At 39.9% G+C, this 13,567-nt stretch overlaps 1 protein-coding gene across 1 annotated transcript in view; it reads left to right on the top strand.

The window, feature by feature from the left end:
* LOC308498561 (aldehyde oxidase 2) overlaps nucleotides 1-13,567 on the top strand; it is a gene marked incomplete at its 5' end in the record, with an annotated part of 71,099 nt that overhangs the window by 48,890 nt on the left and 8,642 nt on the right. The window contains 8 exons of the mRNA XM_081050783.1: nucleotides 1,442-1,537; nucleotides 3,447-3,575; nucleotides 5,348-5,422; nucleotides 6,179-6,231; nucleotides 7,371-7,485; nucleotides 9,247-9,312; nucleotides 9,425-9,613; nucleotides 11,355-11,522. Coding sequence (XP_080906909.1) covers nucleotides 1,442-1,537; nucleotides 3,447-3,575; nucleotides 5,348-5,422; nucleotides 6,179-6,231; nucleotides 7,371-7,485; nucleotides 9,247-9,312; nucleotides 9,425-9,613; nucleotides 11,355-11,522 — 891 coding nt within the window. The remainder of the gene's footprint in view (nucleotides 1-1,441; nucleotides 1,538-3,446; nucleotides 3,576-5,347; nucleotides 5,423-6,178; nucleotides 6,232-7,370; nucleotides 7,486-9,246; nucleotides 9,313-9,424; nucleotides 9,614-11,354; nucleotides 11,523-13,567) is intronic.

Here is a 13,567-nt window from a genome sequence, read left to right on the forward strand (position 1 = left end):
AACAAACATTTATTTAGTGTCTCTATGATTCAGACTGCTCAAAGTTCTCTTTAGGACACAAAGATGAATGAGACCAGGTGCCTTTCCTCCAAGAGACTCTCATGAAAGAACTTGTCACTCCCTGTATTCATTTCCTGTGGCTGCCGAAACAAAGCATCACAAATTGAGTGGCTTAAAGCAATAAATCCTTTCTGTCACAGTTCTAGAGGCTAGAAGTTCAAAGTTAAGATGTCAGCAGGGCCATGCTACTTCAGAAGTTTCCAGGGAAGAATTTTTCCTTGCCTTTGCCAGCTCCTGGTGGCTTCTGCTGTTCCTTGGTTTGTGGTAACATGACTCCAGTCTCTGCCTCCATCTTCACATGGCTTTCTCCCCTGTGTGTCTTCCCATGGCCTCTTATAAGGACAATGCTCATTGAATTTTAGGGCCCATTTTAATCCAGTATGACCTCATCTACAAAGACTATTTCCAAATAAGGTTACATTCTGAGGTTCCAGGTGGACAGGAATTTGGTGGAGAGATACTATTCAACCCAGTACACCCCTCTGAAAATAAGTGCAGAGAAGGGGTCAATGATCCTTCCCAGAGGGGAAGGAGAGGTGTTGAGGAGTTTGAACAGAATAGAGACCATGGGGTGTGGGTCTGAAGACTGGGGAGCAGATGTGGAGGAGAGAACAGCATAAGCAAAAGCACAGATCAGGAAGGAACAGCGGGAAGGCCAGACTTAGAAGCAAGGCAGGAAAAGACAGGGATGAAACTGGAAAAGTACAAGAGACCTAATCCAGAAGGGCCTCATATTATAATAAGGAGCAGGGCTCTCCCTGACATACAATGGGGAGTTTTTACCCACCTTGCTCAGTGGAAAACCCTGCTTCCCTTCATGATTCCATTCAATTGTCACTTTGGGAAACCCTTCCCTGAGCTTTGCAGAAGCAGTTGGATCTGTCCTCCCAAGTCTCCAGGGCCCCTAATGCCACACCCATTTATCTCACAAATCATTCTGTATTCTAATGAGTAGCTTTGCAGCCTGGCCCCCTACTGCACTGTGAGCTACTTGAGGAAGAAGCACGTCTTGCTCATCTCTTACACATCTAGAGCTGAGCCCAGGTCGGCACATAATATGTGCAAATACTTAAAAATGTTTAATTCTCTAGTTGAGTGGTTTGCCAGAGATTTTAAGCAGGGGACCAACTTTCAAATAGTTGGAACTGATACCTACAACTCCTGAGTATCCCAAAGGACTTCTACTAAAATCTGTTTCCTATGTAGGAATGTTCTTTACATGTAAATTTTGTACAAAACAGAAGTAAGCCTCAGAATCCTACCAGGAAAGCTTGTCTCTCTGACCCTCCACACTCTATAAGACTGGTGTTGTATTACCTCATGTTTTATGTTGACCCTCACTAACCTTGCACTGAGCTGTGCCTTCTGGGTGTTTTACTAGGCAGCCGCACTCGTTCATATCTACACAGATGGGTCTGTATTGGTCACACATGGAGGCAATGAACTGGGACAAGGTATTCACACCAAAATGCTACAGGTAAGATAAATAAAATTAAGTCATTAATCTCTATACATTATTATTGACATGACTGACATTTGGCACTAATTTTAAAATAAATAACAACTCCCTGTACTCAAATCCTGATATTTTGACTAGTTGAAAAACATCTTTGAATGGCTGAAGTGACAGAAATCACATGCATGTGCAACTACTCCTAGAGCTTGGTCAGGTTTCATGGATGGAGATGTCTGTTAGTGAAAACACCAGTAATGAGCCCCTACAGTGCTGTGGGAGGTGTAGCATGCAGGCTTACCTACAGTAGGAGTTTCTTAACTTGTCTATTTTGAGACCAGTATGTATAATTTTTAAATTTTGGACAATTTGGTTGCTAATGTATTTAAGCACAAGTATTTCATCAACTGTCATCATCCTATAATTTTTAAAGGATATTTTAATACACACACAATGTAGGAAGACACAATCCCAGAGATAAAAATAATACTTTAAGTTGAACAAATTTAACTTTATGACTAATTTACTAGGTTGTTATAGTGCACAATCTACAGCTTTGACTATCCAGCCCCTCAGCTCCTTTGGAATACACTTCCTATGTTCCACATAGTTCTGAAGGACTCCTCAATTCTGGTACCTCAATTCTGGCCCCATCACCCTCCTTGCCCCAAGCACGGCCACAGATATATGCATAAGACCCAGGTCTGGCCAGTTATGGTTCCTGGATCTCACTGGATGCAGGGATTGGTCCAGAAAGAAGGCACATGACCAAGCAAGGTCAATCAGTCTTTTCCTGGGGTTGATATGTAGATTCTGGGAGAAAGGAACTATTGTTCTTCTGTGGTTATTTAGCTACTATGCTAGAGACCAGGAGTTGTCAGAGGCAATTCTCTTGTGCCATGGAGGAAGCCTATCTACTGTTGAAAATAACAGGGCCATCAGAAAGAAAAGCAAACATGACAGGCTCTGAGAGGACCCTGCTGAGATCATAAAGCCCATAAATACAGACGTACATGACACCAGCTCCATCTGTCCTTCCCAGTTATATGAACCAATAAATTCCCTTTGGATTTTCATCACCAAGAACCAATAAAATTGTCCTTTCCTTTTTTTTCTTTTTTTCTTTTTTTCTTCTTTCTGGGGAAATTTAATCATTGAATGGCATTAATCTGAAGACATCTGAGAACAGATACATAGCTGCAGACATCTAGAGAAAGCGTTTTTGCAAAAAAAAAAAAAAAATATATATATATATATATATATATATATATATATACATCAGCCAAAATAATGCTATTTTCTTTTCCTTCCTTACCTCCCTTCCTTTTTCTTTCTTTTTTTTTAAATTTCTTCTTGATTAAATATCTTAACGTGTCTGCTAGAGAAACTGGAAGGAAAAGAACAGAAAAGAAAAAAGTAAACAGTAACTAGAGGAATATAAACAAATGGGAACAAATAGAAGAAAAGGGGAAAGAAGCTAAAGTTAGGACGGAATGAGGGCAAGAAAAAAGACAGGCTCTCAGGGTCATTCCAAGTTTATCTGATACTGATTCCAACATATTTAAAACCAAACTCTGAGTCAGTCAATCTAATCCCTGTCTCTCTTCCTGCCACTGCCATGAAATAAATACGAATACTCTCAACTTGTCCTACCCTCTATACATGTAAAACTTAGAAAAAAGGAAATCCTTAGCATCCTAAATTAACTAAATTTGAATGAAAAAAACACTGTGTAATATTACAGAGAAAACATTTTAAAAATCAGCATGAGGTTCTACTAAAAAGTGTTTTTAATTTTTATAAGACATTATTTTACGCTTTAAAGGACATTATGAACATAATAAAAATAGTAATTTTTTTTGTTAAGAACAATCATGACTCAAATCTTTACAGAACTCTTTGCTAAACTTGAAAATGTTTATTTTTCTTATAGGTGGCCAGCCGTGAATTAAAAATACCCATGTCTTATATGCACATCTGTGAAACAAGTACAGCTACAGTGCCTAATACAATTGCTACAGCAGCATCCATCGGGTCAGATGTCAATGGCAGAGCTGTGCAGGTGCTTCCTTCTGTCTGTCTTTCCTCGGGTACTTTTACCACATCTCTGGTTTTCTTAGCTGGATACAGGCACAAGTGGGTGGCTTCAGAGAAGTCATCTATGTCACTGAACATAGGCTTGTGATAACCAAAATGCTGGGAGAGTATATTAGTTGGAGTAGGCTAAACTGAGGTGACAAACAAACCCAGAACATAATGGCCGAAACAAAACAAAAGTCCTTTTGTTGTACATGTAACAGTCCAGAGGGAATGTTCAGTCATTTAAGCACCGAAATTAATGGTAATTCCTCCATCTTCAACATGTGGCTTTCAAGATTGCCTTGAACATCATTATTCCAGTGAACCAGGGAAAGGAGAGAGCATAGAGGCCAGACCTGGAAGTGAAGCAAATCACTTCCACTCATCATCCATTAGCAGAACCAGTCTGAGGCCACAGCTGACCACAGGGGAGGTTGTGGAAATATAGAGTAATGAGTAACCATATGTCCAGCAACTATGGAAGAGCAGAATGGATTTTGGTATACAGGCAATCTCTGTCCCTGGGAGACATAGAAAGAAGAAAACTGGACACAAAGTAATGCAGAATTGTGCAAGTTTCCCCTGACACAAACAAATTCCTGCAGGCAAGTAGACAGACAGAGCCCCAGCCAGGTAGATAAGATGTAATTAAAGTGTCTGTGTCAATAGAGTTTTACTAGCATACTCATCCTTTTTCTTTATAAATTTCTAACTGATGTTAAAAACAAAAGCAAAACCTGCTAAATTTCTACTTTTTCAGAAGAGAACCATGACTTCATATTTCTTAATTCAAATATCTGATTGCATGTACTTTTGAAGTAATATGTATTTATGATGCTTCTGTTATAAACTGTCCACTTTTTCCATTGGGACGTGGTGGGAAGGCATATTCCCTCATTCCCAGGACATTGCACTAAAGCTACCAAGAGAAAATACTTTCAAATCCATCTTATCTTTGTGAGGACACACCTTGGGGTCTCAAAAACCAGAGACATCTTTCACTCAAAACAAATGTGTGGGAAACCTCAAATTCATGAGATCCAATTTTGGGTAGGATCAAACATAAGGTAGGAATAGCTCAGTGTGTATGGGAGTTGTCAGCCCCATACAACTCTTAGTTGTAACAGTTAGTTTAACTGTTAATCCATCTTATAGGACATTGAGTTTTAGGTTTCTATTCTGAGTATCAGAAACTTTGTAGATTCAGGTTATTATAAAAACAAACTTAATTATTTTTTCTTTTCACACCCAAAGCAAAGGCCATCATTGCAGTAGTTTGAAGGTGGATGGATGAACAGATGAAGGGAAGGACAGAGTTGAATAATGTTTCAAACCCAGAAGGATGTCAGCATGTCTTTGTTGCAGATTGGAAAGCACAAATTTGAATGAAAATAAAATATTTTATTCCATTTATTTTACTGGCTGGCAACCCCCCAAAAAAGTATGAATCAAAAATGTAGGAAAAGAGAAAAGGAATTAACATGAATATTCTTAGAAGAGGGATCTGAGAGTAGAAGTTCAACTGAGCCTATATTTTCACAGGAAGTAAAGCAGGAAGTTTCCCTCCAGTAATCGACACTATTCTCAAGGTCAGAGGCTGTGCTATTATTGTCTTGGTGTTCCCAGTGTGTCGGTATCAGGCACTTCATAAGCATTCACTGACCTAATCAATTATCAATTAATATTCTTTCACACAAATCTTAACCAGTGAGTGGGCTCTTCTCTGATGGGAATTCACTTCTTTTCTCCTTCAAGAATGCTTGTCAGATCCTTCTGAAACGTCTTGAGCCCATCATTAAGAAAAATCCAGAAGGTACATGGGAAGACTGGGTAAGTGTTCTACTCTGTTTTACCACAAATGAGAAAACAACCCAAACCAATGCTGAGAGCACCATGGCTGTATACATCTGCACCACATAGCAACAGTTCTTTTAAGAGTGGATTTCTGCCAAGGGGCAAGATCACCAAAGGGTGAGATGGCTGGTCTGTGATGCATATCGGGTATGTATGGAGAGAGCATGCAGGGAACAGCATCACTGAGAGGAAGAATGGAGGTGTATGAAGGATTCCCAGAAGGCCTTACTCACCTTGCTTAAATAAGAAAAAAGGAAACACGACTGAGACTTCCTAAGCCACAAAAAAAAAAAAAAAAAAAAAAAAAATTGATATTTTGAGTAGGGGGGAGGAAAAGGCTATTGAGTAAGTCTCAAGGGAAATGACTCGTTTAATCCAACTTTACAATACCCTATATATTATTTCATTGGTACAATTAGCACACACTTGCACACACACTTACTAGAGTTCTAACATTTAGAAATGAAGTCCCAAATACCCTGTGAAATGAGTCTACATCAGGGATGGGGAGAAGGATTCTATTTTATTTATTTAATTCAGACTTCTGAACTCAATCAGTAGGATATTGTTAGTATACCAGCTGAGGGAAAAAATATTATGCTGAGTTCTATTGTTGGTAACAAAGCACCATAAGCAATGATCAGATGTCAATTTTTATACATAGAATATTTTCATTTTCACCTATCAGATGATATATTTATTTTATTTTAACTAAATGTGCCTATTCTACAGATAGAAGCTGCTTTTGAACAAAGAATCAGTCTTTCAGCCACTGGATACTTCAGGTAAAAATTACAATAATGTGTTGACTTAGCTGAGACAATATGAGGTAACCCAATCACTCTGGGCCTCAGTTCCCTCATTTGTAAAATAAGCTTTTATTATGTGATCTCTGAAGTCCCTTCTAGGCCCCAAATTCTATGACTTCAATAGGCCTTTAAGCTACGTCCAAAGAAATATGAAATAATAAAAATACCCCTCTTGGGTAAAAGAAAAAGTTTGTTTTAATGTGACTTACATCTAATCATCATTTACTTTTCTTCATTGTGGAAATATAAAGAATAACATTCTTTACTGTGAATAGTAAAAAAATATCATTAGAAATAACTTGCAACTTAATTTTACAAATCTCCCTCCCTTTACCATAAAATCTTTCTATGTTGAAGCTCCTTGCTGGGCAAGAGGAGATGGATAGGATGGTCATCACCATTTATCAATTGTGCAGTGTCTGTCAGTGGGAGGCCCTCCGTAAATTCGAATTAATTGAATGAAGTCCAAAGAGGAGAGCTGATTGTCAAATTCAGGACGAATGTGACATTAGCTTAACAATATAATGAAACAAACCACCAAATTACAGAGAGAGAGACAGACAGACAGACAGACAGACAGACAGAGAGAGACAGAGAGAAAGCAATAAAGCAAATCCTCATGAAGAGAGAAGGAAAGCCAAGGTAAAGGCCCAGCCCAGTGCCCTGTACATAATGAGTTCTAAATTCCTGAGTTCAGTTACCCAGGAAGAGAGCAAATCAGCCCTTTAGCTGTGTACATCTTCCATTATAAATTAATGCATTGAATTACCAGTCCTTTTATACCAGGTAGGGGGGTCCTTCTGGGAATGCTGATAAAATCAATTGAGCTTCTCAACAGGCAGAGCTAAATCTCAAGACTAAACCATCAAGATACAGACCTGTGAGTTCTGTTTTTTGGCATCCTAACTGCAGCACAAAGAGTATCCTCTTTAAAAGGGAGGCGAGGGAGGTGTTGATGTAGCAGTTTTAAAGAGTTGAAAAGGCAGTTGAAAAACAACATCAATCAAAAGAAACACTATCATAAAACTTTCAAAGTTTTAAAATGAATCAACATTGTTTGCACCCTCCCTATCCCCACTCCCAAACTTAATAAAAGGCTTTATTTCTTCTACCAGGGGCTACAAGGCCTTCATGGACTGGGAGAAGGGGGAGGGTGACCCATTTCCATACTATGTCTATGGAGCAGCCTGTTCTGAGGTTGAAATTGACTGCCTGACAGGAGCTCACAAGGTAAGTCCAATATAACTTTCTTCTTGGTAAGTTAAAACCACTACTAAATTGCATTGTACATTAATAGCCCAAATTTCATTATGTATTACTTGTACAATAAGAATAAGCTTCTTTCAGTCCTATGCGAATGTCTAGAGATACAGCTTTATCCTTAAGAAGGAAATTGCTCAGGACAGCCTAAAATGCATTGTTTCTTATTCCATTTTAGACGAAATCACTTTCCAAAGTTTTTGCAAAAAAAGGGTTCCGTTTCTAAAGGAAGGTCAAATTATCTAATCTGAAGGTGTAGGTAATTTAGCAAATTCTCCTGAGTAAACATTTTAAAAGCACATAGCAATGTGATACTCTTTCTCCACAGTCAGTTATCCCAAGGGTACTACCAGCCTCTAAAAAAATCGATTGGGGAGAGAGGGAGGGAGGGGAGGAGAGAGAAAATAATTTTGAGTTTGTTACTTAATTGGGCATCCAAGAAACCACCTATTGAAGACAGGGAGTCATATTTAAGCAAAAGTTAACACCTCCCATTATAAAAGACAAACCCATGAATATACCCCACATACCATTCTGAGAACAAAGATTACAGAAACCTTAAATAGAATATAGTATACTCTAAAGTATAGTAAATTGTTAGAAATTTACAGGATGGACTAATGACACATCTAAATTCCATACACAAATTATTCCAACGTCATCTTGAACTATCTTGCCCTGAAATATGTGTAAAAACGGTCAATTCACACAAAATAGAGAGGACTTAGCAAATACTGACTTGTAAATCTTATCAAAATGGGCCTAAACAGAGAATGATGATGCACCAGATGTGGGCAAAAGGAAAGCCTACTCAGATACTCCTGAGATAGCCCACAACCCTTACGGGCTTTCTGCGTCTCCTTAACAATCTGCATGCACATGTCCAGTGCTAAAATAGAAGGGCTAGATTTAATGTGGCATTTCTCAGGGAAGGAAGTAGATTAGCAAAATCAAAGGTGGTAAGTATCAACACTTGCTCGTAATATGTTCTAATAGCTTGGAAATCCCCCAATTCATACATGTGAGTTCCTCGGCAAAACGCAAAAATTTACCACCTCGTTAGGGAGACCACCTCAGGGATGATGTAGATGCCTGATCACTGCACTGTACACCTGAAGCTGAAGCTGAGCAATAATGAATGTCAACTACAATTTTGTATATATATATACATATATGGTTACAAGAAGCAGAGCACAGCATAACGAATAGAGACAGTGGAAATGTAACGACTGTACGCGATGTCAGAGGGGTAGTGGATGGGGGGAGGGGGATTGACACAGTGTGAGGGATATAAATGATAAATGTCTAACTATTACACTGTTTTGTACACCTGAAACTAATAAAAAAAATTACCACTTACATCAAACCTTGAGGACTAGATAAGCTCATGCATTATATGAGAACAACAAATGCAGGTTGAGAATCAGATGAACAACCAGGCTCAGTTATTTACTAAGTGACACTCCAACATACCAACATGCCATGGACTTGTAGAGTCACTTAACAGGAATCAAAACCACGAATGCAAAGGACCGTTTGGAGTCATCAACCGTCCTAGCACTAAATTTGGAGAATGTCGCACACGTCTTATCACCTCTAATGTTGATGGAGTTCAATATAGTGTTAACTACCCAGCAGGAGCTCTGTAATAACTTAGGACAATTTGAATAAATTTTAAGTGACAGACCTTTATTTGACATGTTTATGCTGAGGGAATTTTATTGTTGGCAGAAAATCAGAGCGGATATCGTCATGGATGCATGTTGCAGCCTAAATCCAGCCATTGACATTGGGCAGGTAGGTGCTGGCCCACTGAGACGCATGCTGCTTCCTGACAGTCACCAGGATGTAGGTAACGGCCTTCTGAAACGCATACAGTATCACAGAGCTTGACATTTTCCCCCTTCAGATTGAAGGTTCGTTTATTCAGGGAATGGGACTTTATACCACCGAGGAGCTAAAATATTCCCCAGAAGGTGTCCTGTACTCTCGGGGCCCAGATGACTACAAAATTCCAACCATCACTGATGTCCCAGTGGAGTTCAATGTCTCCTTGTTGTCCTCATCACACACCCCACTAACCATCTACTCATCCAAGGTAAGCAACCAAATCTACTACTGTACAATGTAAAGGATCAGGCAGCATAGTAAATGAAAGCAGGTGGACAAAATAAAAAATAAATGAAAAAATAAAAAATAATAAAAAAATAATAATAATAAATGGCAACCGTTATCGGGACCAAATCAAGATAGACTATTAGAATCTGGAGAGGATTCATCTAGAGAAATTCAGAGATTCAGAGAAGATAAATGATCCACCCAATGGCAATCTGGGGCCAAGAAGTTTATTTATTAAATCCTCTTTCAAGAGAACTCTAAAATTCAGCAAGAAGCTTTGATTTGCTAGAATAATATTTTTATCTAGGACATTTTCACTTAAGAACCACAAGACTAAAGTATTAAATGGGATTGAAGGCATAATGCTACTGAAATCTTAGAAAGCAGTGGCAGCTTGGACGGAATTCTGGACTAGGCCTCAGAAGACCCGGATTCCTGCCCCAGCCCCACCAATACCCTATGCTGTTAGGCAAGTCACTCATCTCAGAGGGGACTCCGGGGCCTCAGCCATACCCACAAATGGCCTAAAGCAATATTCCTAATGGGGTGGGATGGGGGGCGGCAGGGAGGGAATTGCGCCCCCACCTGGGAACATTTGACAATGTCTGCAGACATTTCTGTTTGTCCCAGCTAGAAGGGAAGATGTTACTTCTAGTGGGTAGAGGCCAGAGATGCTGCTAAACAGACTTTAATCCACAAGACAGCCCCCACCACAAAGAATTATCTGACTCAGGTGTCAACAGTGTCAGGAGCAAAGACACCCACCCTCAGTAATTGCTAAAGTCATGAAATTGCAAATTAAAATAAAGGTCAGCATGCATTTGCATTGTTGTGTATAGATTATGTGAAAACCATCCTCAGAGTGGTTTGAAATGTACTGCTAAAATTTTCTTTAAAATCTTTTGGGAGACTTCTTATAGGGGTAGCAAATTAATACCAAAAATAAATCAATAGATAAATGAGTCCACCTGTATCTGCTGGAATTTTATTGTTTCCAAACTGGATCTCACTTTCAGCCCAGGAACTTCCTCTGGGCATATGAGGTGGGGCAAATTTGAAAGGAAGGACAATCACAAGGGCCATTGGATTCTCACTGGGCTGGAAATTATTCCAATGGGGAAAAGGCAAAAGGAAGCTCAAAACCCACAGAGAGCAGCTTTCAGGCCACCAAGAGTAACTATTCCTGATGGTCTTTCATTTGCTCACTTCACTCATTTATATTACCTGACCATTCCTTGCACATGATCGGCTTGCACCCATCATCTGCTACTGAAGTTGTGTACTCTCTTTTAACCCTGCCTTCCTAACCTTGGAGTCATAATGAGGCTTTTTCTCTTTGCTCATAAAGCTGGCCAATCCAATCTACTGAATGTGTTTTTCTACATAGGGTACCCTCCTATCACCACACACACACACACATACACACACACACACACACACACACACACACACACACACCCCTACCTCTCTGTCCTGTAGAACAAAGATTTAATTCAAACAGGATTAAAGATATGGTAAGTTCATATGATACTGGGATTTTTCAGAGCACTCAAGCTTCATGCAGTTAGTAAGTCAGTCAGCAAACATTTATTGAGAACCTGTTGTGTGCAAGGCCCTGCGCTAGGGGGTGAGGATACCATGGTGACCAAGGTCTGGCCACTGAGTTTTAGTGGCTTGTAGTCTAGTGTAGAGGCTTCTAAAACAAATGTGCTTTCTTGAAGGGCCTGGGTGAGTCCGGGATGTTCCTGGGGTCGGCTGTCTTCTTTGCCATCGCTGATGCTGTGGCCACAGCACGCAGAGAGAGGGACATAGCCGAGGACTTCACAGTGAAGAGCCCGGCAACACCAGAATGGGTTCGAATGGCCTGTGCAGATCGGTTCACAGAGATGGTATGGAATTATTGCTTATTTTCCTACTAGGTGATTTTTCTATTTCTTGCTTCTTAGACCTCTTAAGTAAATTTATACCCTAATCTGTGCCTAATCAAATTATTAAATGAAAGTTAGAATCCCACTAACCAGAAACCACACATGTACTTTTAACCATCTTTGAATTCATGTATGTTTATACGTAAAATATACCTTATTAATATACTTATTTTACAAAATCAAGATACCTCTGACATAAATGTTTGAAATTTAATTGGGAGTGACTCTGATGAGCCTCCATTCACAGGAAATTTGGATTGAAAAGATACTTGTTCATGCAAGATTACTCAAAAAATAATAGCTTAAACCCAAAAGGAAATTAGCTAACCCATGTCCTCTATCCCACAAACTCATAATCTTTATTTATAGCCACTGGAATGAGTTTTGGAGGTGAGGGCAGGGCAGAATGTTTAACATCTCAGTAATAAGCCCCTTGTTAGTAAGACCACTTAGACCATGTTGAGAGTGACCGTTGTCCTTCAGACTTATTCTGAACCGAAATATTCATAGCCATTCCACTGACCTCATATATATCTGAAACGATGAGAGCATAGGCCCTTCGAATCCTTGAGGAGAATTCAGAGATCCAAGAGTTACTCTGTTCTGGCCTCCAGACCCCCTCTCCTCAGTTGGACACTAACAAAGAGGATAACCAGAAGCCAGCCTTGAGTGCGGCCTCCCCAGGGAAGCAGAGAGGAGGAAGTCCTGACTCTTGGCTTAACAAAGAGGGCCAGAAACTCACAAAGTATAGATTCTTCTGCTGCTTCCTGTCACAGGAAATGGCAATACTCCTCCATTCATGTAGTAACGCAAACCAGAAACCTAGGAGTGGCCTGACGTTTCTCTCTCTCATTCTCAGTAGCCAGCCCTTCACCATGTCCTGTTCATTTTAACCCCTGACAATCTCTTGCACCAGTTTATGTCCTCCGTTTCTAACCACTGTGTTATTCATTCATTAAACAAACATTTGTTGAGTATCTAAAACGTGCCAGGCATTGTTCTGGGTGCTGGGAATAGAGCAGTAAATGAAAGAGAGCTATCTCAACTTCGTCCCTAGAGACCCTAAGTCTAACAACCATCTCTCTAGCCTTGGTCAGAGCAGCCGCTTAGTGGTCTCCCTACACCCACTGCAGCCAGAGATTTGTGGTGTGACAAATATGATCATGCCACTAGCACATACACAAGGCGAAAAGGTTCCCATTGCTCTTGTGTTAAAGATAAAACTTTTACATTTGCCCTGCCAGGCCTATAACCTGCAAAATCCAGCATGGCAGGCCCCTACCTACTGCTCCAGCCACACGTGGCCCCCTGACCCCACTGTCTCTCTCCAGCCACCCTTGCCTTCTTCTGTCTGTTCCTTGTATCAAGGACAGAGGCCTCTGTCGTGCTCCTCCCTCTGCTTGGAACCATCTTCTTTCTTTTCCTCACCTGGCTAACCCCTACTCACCTTTCATGTTTTAATCATATTCAAGAAATTCATTTGATACTTTCCTTCTTGCAGAGTTTGAGGTATACCAGGAGTACAGTGGTGAACCAGACAGAGGTCCCTGCTCTCAAGTTGTTTACAGTGTAGCAGAGGAGAAAGACAAACAATTACTGTAAATTTTAAGTGCTGAGCTGACTCTGGGTTCCCCTTTGTGTCAACAGAACAAAATTTTTCTATCTTAGCCTAACCTTTTCTTAGAGTCAAAGGGATCATGGATATGGCCCCAGCTTTGATCATTCATCATATAGTCATTCATTCATCTAACATTTATTCAGCCCCTTCCATGTGCCAGGTACCACTAGGGAAGTAAAGAAATAGTGAGCCAGTCAATCTTTGATTGCATGGAGCTTACATTTTATTTGGGAAACCAGATAGTAAACAAGTAAACAAACACAATATATAATTTCAGGTGGTGATAAATACTGTGAAGCAAAATAGAAGAGTAGGGGGCTAGAATGTAATGGGAGAGATTTTAGATTATGTTAGATAGTTTATTAGAGAAGTTTTCTCTGCATGTTCA

The sequence above is a fragment of the Rhinolophus hipposideros genome, assembly GCF_964194185.1.
Source record: "Rhinolophus hipposideros genome assembly, chromosome: 6".
In the NCBI taxonomy this organism is placed as follows: domain Eukaryota; kingdom Metazoa; phylum Chordata; class Mammalia; order Chiroptera; family Rhinolophidae; genus Rhinolophus; species Rhinolophus hipposideros.